Raw genomic sequence first — 9,408 nt, 5'->3', positions numbered from 1 at the left:
ATATGATTTGGCCATAATAAATCGTTTCTAAAATATAAACTCGAATTTTGATTGGCTGCTGTACAGGAATGACGGTCCTCTAAGAATTCGCCTACACCACTGAGAACCAACGAAACTACAATTTCTTCTTTGGGAGGACCAATCAGAATTTTAGATATTGAGCGGTCCACGTTTTTTTTTTTTACCCGTACATGCGCACTTCATTTCGAAAATGGCGGCTGTGCAAGATGGTCAGCTCAATATGGAGGTCGAAAAAGACATAAAAACAGAAATAACAAACGATGGGTCTGGAAACATCAATGCAAACTCTTCGTCACCCGGTTCTACGTCTTCAGGCGGTAAATCGAAATCTCCAGCGGGATCGGGTGAAGATCAACAGACACTACTCGCGGTGTTGCAATTTCTCAAGAGGAATAAATTGACCGAGTCGGTCGACATTTTGCGGCGAGAAGCGGGCTTATCTGCAGATGCAGATGATTCCCCTGTATCCGATTCGGCGGGAGCTGGATCGGGTGGCGTCCTAAATGTCAGTGCTGATGGGGGGGATGCCAACTCTCTCCTCAGCCGAGTGTCAATCGCCACCCCCGTCGCACCCCCGGCCACCGCACCCCCAAAAGGTCTCGTGCGATCACATTCAAAAGTCATGCGTATATTGTTTTGATTTGCCTTGTTAGCTAGCTACCCACCTAAGATACCAAAATGCATGATATTATGCATATTCACAAGAGCATGCAATGCAATTGATTTGTTATTGCCAGTTGGCTTACTGTTGAATGAATGAGACACGAGGGAGCCTGACAGCCAATCCTGAAACTGCTGTTTTTGTACCTCATACTGTTGCTGGTAGATGTATGAAAACAGTTCTTGCGATAAGACCATAGCCGCGTGAAGTATGGGTGCTGAGTTTGTGCAGCACCGCCTGAAAAAAAACATAATAAAACATTTAAAAAATAGTAATGCAAAATAGTAATATTTTTGGAAAAAATATTTTCCCAAAAGTAGTGCGCTCGGCCTTTATTAGTATAAGCGGACTGATATAGTGGTATGTTACCGCGAAGCACTTTTTTCCCTCCAGCTTCTCTGCTTTGGCAAAAAAAAAAAAAAGGTAGTTGTATTATTGCAGGATTCAATAGTTGGAGTTGTAAGAGTTGTTGCCCTGTCCCTTTCTCTGAGATTGTCATTCTAATGGAATCCACAAAGAACAAAACCCTGTCCTCAATCATTTACATCAAAAGGTAGAAAGTTATGGGCAAAGACAAAACATCCAGTTCAAATTAAATATTTTGACCAAATAAAATTGAAAAACCACAATTTACCATCCTTACAAACCACTTAATGTAAATGTACATTTACTGTATTGTACATAGGCTGGTCATCTAGGTTTGTACCTGTAGACTTTCCATCACCATGAAGAACAACATTGCACAATATAGTAATTGAGAGCATTGAGACATCAAGTGGTTTCTGATGTGGCTCAGTTGGTAGAGCATGTCGCTTGCAGTGCTAGGATTGTGGGTTGGATTCCCACGGGGGGCCAGTATGAAAATGTATGCACTCACTACTGTAAGTTGCTCTGGATAAAGAACGTCTACTAAAATGGAAAAGGAAATAACAGACTATTTCAGTTTTCACAAAGAAATATGTTGCATTTTTTTAGTATTTCAAGAAACTGGAAAACATATATCAAGCAAGTATTTTTATGTTCCACAAGTTAACGGTTTTGTATCAGACTCGGGTTACAAACGCAGGTAAACACTCAACATAGATTTAGCTTCTGTTTTCACAAAAGTAGTGCACTGGGCCTTTACTAGTTGCAGCACCCCAACCCCAAAACTATTAGTTAGCTACTCTAATATATTCATTTTTCTAACAACTAGTACTGTGCTTGTACAGTGGTGGCAGCATCAGGTGGTGAAGACCAACCAGATGTCAACGTTGTCTTGTCGGCCTATAGCCAGCAGGGGGACCCTGTCCTCTACCCACTCTACTATAACGGCCTGAAGAAGTTTATAGAGTCTGTCCTGGACTGCCACAGAGCTGAACTCTCCCAGGTCTTCTACCCACTGTTTGTCCACATGTACCTGGAGCTGGTCTACAACAACCACGAGAATGAGGCTAAGCAGTTTTTTGAAAAGTAAGTGTTGTGGACTGGTAGTGCTGTTGCTCCCTTGTAGCGTCTCCAAAGTTCCTGCCTGTCAAATACATGTCTTTTATTGATTTTAGGTCCAACTGGTGTATTGATTTGTCAGGGACTTTTAGGGAGTTCCACAATGAAATGGGTAACAACCTGTTCTATTTGTAGCTGCCTAACTCAGTGTAATGTGACACTATGCGTGCGTTATGTAGACGTTAGATCCACGGACTCTGCTCCCTGCTGTCTCTCCCTACCTCAGGTTCAGCGGTGACCAGGAGTGTTACTACGAGGAGGACCTCCGCATCCTCTCCAGCATGTCCAAGAAGGAACACATGAAGGGAAACGAGACCATGCTGGACTTCAGGACCAGCAAGTTTGTCCTCCGCATCTCCCGAGACTCCTACCAGGTAAGTAGCCTTGGTGGGCCAGCAACTTCAAATCCCAGCACTGACTGAGGGGGGGAGGAGAAACCAGAAATGTCAAGGTCTCTGTGGCAGTTGACAATAATGTATCGTATGTTATCTTACCAGCTACTGAAGAGGCACCTGCAGGAACGTCAGAACAACCAGATCTGGAATATTATACAAGAACATCTCTATATTGATATCTTTGACGGGATGCCTCGGAGTAAAAGTCAGATTGATGCCATGTCGGGCAGTCTGGCTGGGGAGGGCAAGAGAGATGCCAACAAAGCCAAGGTGGGTGTGTGTGTGTGTGTGTGCGTGTGTGTGGGGGGGGGGGAGGTTGTCGATGTGAGTGATGCAGAAGCAAAAATCTGTTATAGCTGGTTTGTTTTAAAGTGATAGTGTTATCAATGTATGTGTGAGCAAGCCAGTGAGCAATACTTTTTCATTTTAGATATGCATTACTGTATTTTCTGATTTGAGAGATTAAAACTATCTGTACTGCCTACGGTTATTGTACCACTCATGGCTGTTGTGCAGGTGTTCTATGGTCTTCTGAAGGAGCCAGAGATCGAGGTACCTCTGGACGATGAGGATGAGGAGGCAGAGAACGAGGAGGGCAAACCCAAGAAGAAGAAACCGAAGAAGGACAGCATGGGCTCCAAGAGCAAGAAACAGGACCCCAACGCACCCCAACAAACTAGGTACGTCACCACTGTGTTGTTTTCCTTAGTGCACACGCCCTAGCGAACCGTTTTGCTAGGGAAATGTTTTATTTTTTATTGGACCAGTCCAGGAAGTCCCTGTTTCAGTCCGTTTTCATTTGGTGCCTAATGAACACAGCCCAGATTTCCTTGCGTTTCAGAGACCACAAACAACATTTGTACTCTATTCTCGCACTAGAGTTAGCCACGAACCTTGTTAGCATTTGCAGTCCCTCCCCATTGAAACAACTGTTACTGCCTGACTATGACTTATGAATGATGTATAAATTGACCGTGTTAATTTTTAATATCCAAGAATCCCCCTCCCCGAGCTGAAGGACTCTGACAAGCTGGACAAGATCATGAACATGAAGGAGGCCACTAAGAAGATCCGTCTGGGCCCAGACAACCTACCCTCCATCTGTTTCTACTCCTTCCTCAACGCTTACCAGGTCAGCCATGCTTGGATATGGATTTTGAATATTTGAATGATAACTTTATTAGTATTTATTTATCAAGTATTAGTACTTGATTTCAATGTTGACAAAACCTTATTCATATTTTTGTGATGAGCTCAGTGTTATCAACATGAAGCTTCTAAAGCATCATTTTTTTAATATTGTGAATAAAACTTTTATTCACAGTATTACCACAAAACAATGCGGTAACATACAGTATTCTGTCTTGTCTTGACCTTTGACCTGTAGGGTCTGACAGCGGTGGACTTCACAGATGACTCCAGTCTGATCGCGGGGGGCTTCGCTGACTCCACCGTTAGGGTGTGGAGCGTCACACCCAAGAAACTACGCCGGGTCAAATCTGCAGCAGGTAAATGACAATGGTGACCACAGAGATAATATACAATACATCATGCACACATCCAAACACATGTTAGGACAAAGGCTGAAAGCAGCATTCCACAAGCCATCTATAACCATTGTTGAACTTGAGATCATAAGCTTGCACATAAATTGATAGTAACCATGACTTTAAATCTGCTCCCTCTCTCTCTCTCTCTCGTCTCCCTGTAGACCTGAGTAATATTGATAAAGAGTCTGATGACGTGTTGGAGAGGATCATGGATGAGAAGACGGCCAGTGAGTCTAAGATCCTGTACGGACACAGTGGACCAGTATACGGCATCAGCTTCAGCCCTGACAGGTAAGATGTTATAAAGTGATCATTGGGGTGGCACTTTTCCAAACTCAGATTAAACCTGGTCCTGGACTATGAAGAATGCCTAAGGTAGGGGTGTCGAATTGATTTTGCCCCGGGGCCGCATTCGATCTTCAATGAGGTCTGGAAGGCCGCACTGAAACTGTCTTATTTCCTTATCGTCAAATTTTTCTAAAAAGGAGTCCACTATACATCGTTAATGGAATTTTTTATGCTCCCTGACTGTCTAGTGGTTAATTAGCGAGCTGGACAGTCAAGAAACAGGTTTTATTTTTTATTTGACACCCCTGGTCTAAGGGCTTTTTAGTCCAGGACGATGTTTAATCTGTGTGTGGAGAACTGGTCCTGGGTGTATCATGTAGTGTGGCGTATTGGACTAATGTTAAAGAGGAGGCAAGGATGCATAGTTTGAATTAATGAACCTCATAGAGATTTGAAACACTAGAGTTACTGTCTTGTCTAGTGTTCTTATTTCTACGGTTAACTTCAATTCTCCTCGAATCATGTATTTTTAGGAACTACCTGTTGTCCAGTTCTGAGGACGGTACGGTCAGACTGTGGAGTCTGCAGACGTTCACCTGTCTGGTGGGGTATAAAGGACACAACTACCCTGTCTGGGACACTCAGTTCTCACCCTATGGTTACTACTTTATCTCTGGGGGACATGACCGAGTCGCTCGGTAAGAACCCTCATTAACACCTAATGTTCCATTTGTTTCAATGCAATTGATGAATGGCATTCTTTGGGCCTGTTTCCTGGACAGGACTTTCAAGGCTTAATTTATGTCTAGAGAAAAAGCCTGACTGTAATTTGGTTTTGTTTACCTGATGGGTCGCAAGAAAACAGCCACTGGTCTTGAGGTTTTGTGTCGTCTTCTTCCGCAGTCTGTGGGCGACTGACCACTACCAGCCCCTGCGTATGTTTGCTGGTCACCTGGCTGACATCACGTGCACCCTCTTCCACCCTAACTCCAACTACGTGGCCACGGGTTCAGCTGACCGTACCATCCGCCTCTGGGATGTCCTGACTGGAAACTGTGTCCGCATCCTCACGGGTCACAAGGTACGAAGAGTTCAAGGTCGTAGGGCACCTGGTGGTCTGTTCTCTCCCAATAGAATGTGTATGTGTATAGGATCATGTGTATAGGATCACTCTAGTGGTAGCATGAGACGGAGTCTACAACCCACACAAGTGGCTCAGGTAGTGCAGCTCATCCAGGATGGCACATCAATAAGAGCTGTGGCAAGAAGGTTTGCTGTGTCTGTCAGCGTAGTGTCCAGAGCATGGAGGCGCTACCAGGAGACAGGCCAGTACATCAGGAGACGTGGAGGAGGCCGTAGGAGGGCAACAACCCAGCAGCGGGACCGCTACCTCTGCCTTTGTGCAAGGAGGAGCACTGCCAGAGCCCTGCAAAATGAACCCCAGCAGGCCACAAATGTGCATGTGTCTGCTCTTACAGCCCAACAACGTGCAGGACGTTTGGCATTTGCCAGAGAATACCAAGATTGGCAAATTCGCCACTCGCACCCTGTGCTCTTCACAGATGAAAGCAGGTTCACACTGAGCACATGTGACAGACGTGACAGAGTCTGGAGACGCCATGGAGAACGTTCTGCTGCCTGCAACATCCTCCAGCATGACCGGTTTGGCAGTGGGTCAGTCATGGTGTGGGGTGGCATTTATTTGGGGAGCCGCCCAGCCCTCCATGTGCTCACCAGAGGTAGCCTGACTGCCATTAGGTACCGAGATGAGATCCTCAGACCCCTTGTGAGACCATATGCTGGTGCGGTTGGCCCTGGGTTCCTCCTAATGCAAGACAATGCTAGACCTCATGTGGCTGGAGTGTGTCAGCAGTTCCTGCAAGAGGAAGGCATTGATGCTATGGACTGGCCTGCCCGTTCCCCAGACCTGAATCCAATTGAGCACATCTGGGACATCATGTCTCGCTCCATCCACAGACTGTCCAGGAGTTGGCGGATGCTTTAGTCCAGGTCTGGGAGGAGATCCCTCAGGAGACCATCCGCCACCTCATCAGGAGCATGCCCAGGCGTTGTAGGGAGGTCATACACACTACTGAGCCTAGTTTTGACTTGTTTTAAGGACATTACATCAAAGTTGGATCAGCCTGTAGTGTGGTTTTCCACTTTCATTTTGAGTGACTCCAACTCCAAACCTCCATGGGTTGATACATTTGATTTCCATCGATAATTTGTGATTTTGTTGTCAGCACATTCAACTATGTAAAGAAAAGTATTCAATAAGAATATTTCATTCATTCAGATCTAGGATGTTATTTTAGTGTTCCCTTTATTTTTTTGAGCAGTGTATATTGTATGTATGATTTAAAGTAGCTTGTTGCATACTGTACACATCAATAGCGTGTGTGATGTTACTGAACCTCCATCTCAATAAACCGGTTTGGTTCCCAGGGTCCCATTCATTCCCTGGCCTTCTCCCCCAATGGGAAGTTCATGGCCTCGGGAGCAACTGACGGCAGGGTTCTACTGTGGGATGTTGGTCACGGCCTGATGGTCGGAGAGCTGAAGGGACATACTGACACCATCTACGCCCTCAAGTTCAGCAGGGACGGAGAGATACTAGCCTCAGGTTGGTGCCCCTTTAGTCTAACTGGCATGTAATAGCCTTTTCACACTACTGAGCCCTTTGTGCTGGCCTGGTCATGCACCCCCCATACTTGAAAGGACAATGCGAAAAGAAAATATCTGAGCAAGCACAGTATGGTTTAGGGGGATATTGGGTCTACAAGAAATGTATGCTTGTAGTTTTCCACCACTCCACTTATTATATAATATTTTCCAGGCTCAATGGATAACACTGTTAAACTGTGGGATACACTGAAGGCCTTTGATGACGTGGAGCTGGATGACTTCACCGCAGCAACAGGTCACATCCATCTACCAGAGAACTCCCAGGAGCTGTTGCTAGGCACCTACATGACCAAGTCCACCCCTGTCATTCACCTGCACTTCACCCGCAGGAACCTACTGCTGGCTGCAGGGGCCTACAACCCATGAGGACATTCAAAGAAGCCCCTGCTAAAAAAAAAGACTAGGGTTGTGTGAGATGAGAAATTACAAAAGTCTTATCCAACCACAGTTACACAGTGGATCAAAGCAAAATGCCCAACCAGTTGAATTGGCTAACTGAAGTTTATCAACTGTGATGCAGACCTAAGGACCTTGCTTGTTCCAAAAGCTGATCTAGGATCTGATTGAGCCCACCCAGCCTAAAATTAATCTGGGGTGAAATTGCCCCTAGATACAGATCCAGGATAAGCTTGTCCTCACAAAACTGACCCAGGACCAGTGTCAACTTGCTCACCTAAAGAGTGCCATTACTAGCCTATTAAAGAGACTTTTTTTTCACTGCCACAAACACAGTTTGTGGCTGTCATGCTATAGTCTTTTATAACGGTGCATATTGTGTAAATAAAACACTTTTTTATTGACTTGGTGGGTTAAAATTTACATTTGTTTTTATTGTTAATAACACGGCGATGCCAAGTAATATGGCCTTAATTCTTGCAAGCACATCCAGCTGCCGTCAAGCTTCCAACCACTATACTACAGAACAGTCAGGACACCTGTGGGGAAACGAGAACACATAGGATATATACAGTTAGCTTTCCACCAGAAACATGTATTGTCCATACAAAGACTCCTGATTATAGTCAAATACACATTTCTGAATAAAACAGTGCAGTCTTAACACAATTATAAAATGGTAAGTTTGCTAGACAAAATGGGTACGAGAAACTGACGGTATCCTATGCAATACACTCACATCACTTTGCCGTGACAGCCGCCTGTTTCTTGGGCTTCAACTTGAAGAAGAGGGCAATGGTGGCTATGCTTGCATATGTGAGCAAGACACACTGTGGACAGAATAACACACGTGTGACCTTTCTGAGAATGTGAACTGGTTGTACACCATCTTGCACAGTAATTCATGCATGAACTTACATTCCTCCTGCCTGTGATTGTGTATGCATTGAAGTACTTGGCAAAACCAGTAAACTGGTGACTGGTTCCTGCGTCGTGTCCGCCCATGTTGGATAGTAGCTGGTCCAGAGAGAAATAGATTACTCAGTCAATTACAATGCATTGAGGATGACAGAGGGCAAGTAAAAAGTAATGCCAACCACAAATGATGGATAGGCCTATTTCTAAACACCCACGAGCAAGTAGTTATCAGTACTCATTGTGTACTTATTGTATTGGGGGGAAAAATTATTACTCAAGACAACTTGCCTGTCAAACATTGACGCTCAGTAGCCCTAGTTGACGTAGCCCTAGCCCTGACGGCCTGCAAGCCAGACAGCTTCATCCCACAACAGTGGAAACAAATGGGCTAACAACGTTAGCTAGTTACAGTAATTGTATAATGTAATTGTGTGGTACCATTCAACCCAAAGCGGAATGCTATATTCGTGTGGGTATTGTTTGTTAGCTGGTTCACTTTCATTCAAAAACAGTAGCTGGCAAGGCAGTAGCTAGCTAGCTACCGCTAGAGGTTAACGTTAGAAAACAATCTGGCTTGTCTTGAGCTACCTCGCTAACGTTAGCAATATTGGCTAGCAAGATTAGTTGGTACTGACAAACTAAACGGGCATTTTAGAGACACCACAAGCAACAGCGTCCTGGACAAGGCTGTTATAAAACGTGGGAAAATTAATAAAGCTAGATGTTATATTGATTGTCACTATTCTTACCTTGTGCACGGAATTGTACAAGTGTCCTTCAACGAGAGAGGCCGAAATGCTAAAAGTATCAGGAAATCCCGCCTACTCTCTACAGCGCATGTTCAGTGGTTAGTATTTAGTGAACCAATGTTTGTGGACGAAGCTAACGTCAATCAATTAATAACCCCGCCTTTTTCAAGTAGAATTGAACAGTGACAGGTTTGTTGAAACGTCAATCACTTGAAAGATGGACGTGAATGGACACTTAGGGGAACACCTACTCAAGA

At 44.7% G+C, this 9,408-nt stretch overlaps 2 protein-coding genes across 2 annotated transcripts; one reads left to right on the top strand and one right to left on the bottom strand.

The window, feature by feature from the left end:
- Positions 1-211: 211 nt before the first annotated feature.
- Positions 212-7,888, top strand: LOC135536765 (transcription initiation factor TFIID subunit 5-like). Its single transcript, XM_064963008.1, has 12 exons — positions 212-617; positions 1,894-2,134; positions 2,394-2,541; positions 2,665-2,832; positions 3,079-3,242; positions 3,559-3,694; positions 3,950-4,070; positions 4,274-4,403; positions 4,934-5,098; positions 5,304-5,481; positions 6,849-7,026; positions 7,240-7,888. Exons 1-12 carry the CDS (start codon positions 212-214, stop codon positions 7,452-7,454), a joined length of 2,250 nt encoding a protein of 749 aa, XP_064819080.1. The 3' UTR covers positions 7,455-7,888.
- Positions 7,889-7,897: 9 nt separating this feature from the next.
- Positions 7,898-9,242, bottom strand: LOC135536778 (ATP synthase membrane subunit K, mitochondrial-like). Its single transcript, XM_064963012.1, has 4 exons — positions 9,152-9,242; positions 8,403-8,501; positions 8,224-8,314; positions 7,898-8,023 (listed from the first exon to the last, which is right to left on the bottom strand). The coding sequence occupies exons 2-3, from the start codon at positions 8,487-8,489 to the stop codon at positions 8,225-8,227; spliced, it is 177 nt and encodes a 58-aa protein (XP_064819084.1). The 5' UTR covers positions 8,490-8,501; positions 9,152-9,242; the 3' UTR covers positions 7,898-8,023; position 8,224.
- Between the last annotated feature and the right edge of the window lie 166 nt (positions 9,243-9,408).

This window comes from Oncorhynchus masou, chromosome 5, assembly GCF_036934945.1.
Source record: "Oncorhynchus masou masou isolate Uvic2021 chromosome 5, UVic_Omas_1.1, whole genome shotgun sequence".
In the NCBI taxonomy this organism is placed as follows: domain Eukaryota; kingdom Metazoa; phylum Chordata; class Actinopteri; order Salmoniformes; family Salmonidae; genus Oncorhynchus; species Oncorhynchus masou.
Note: the sequence above shows the minus strand (reverse complement) of the source record. Positions and strands in the feature narration are given on the sequence as shown.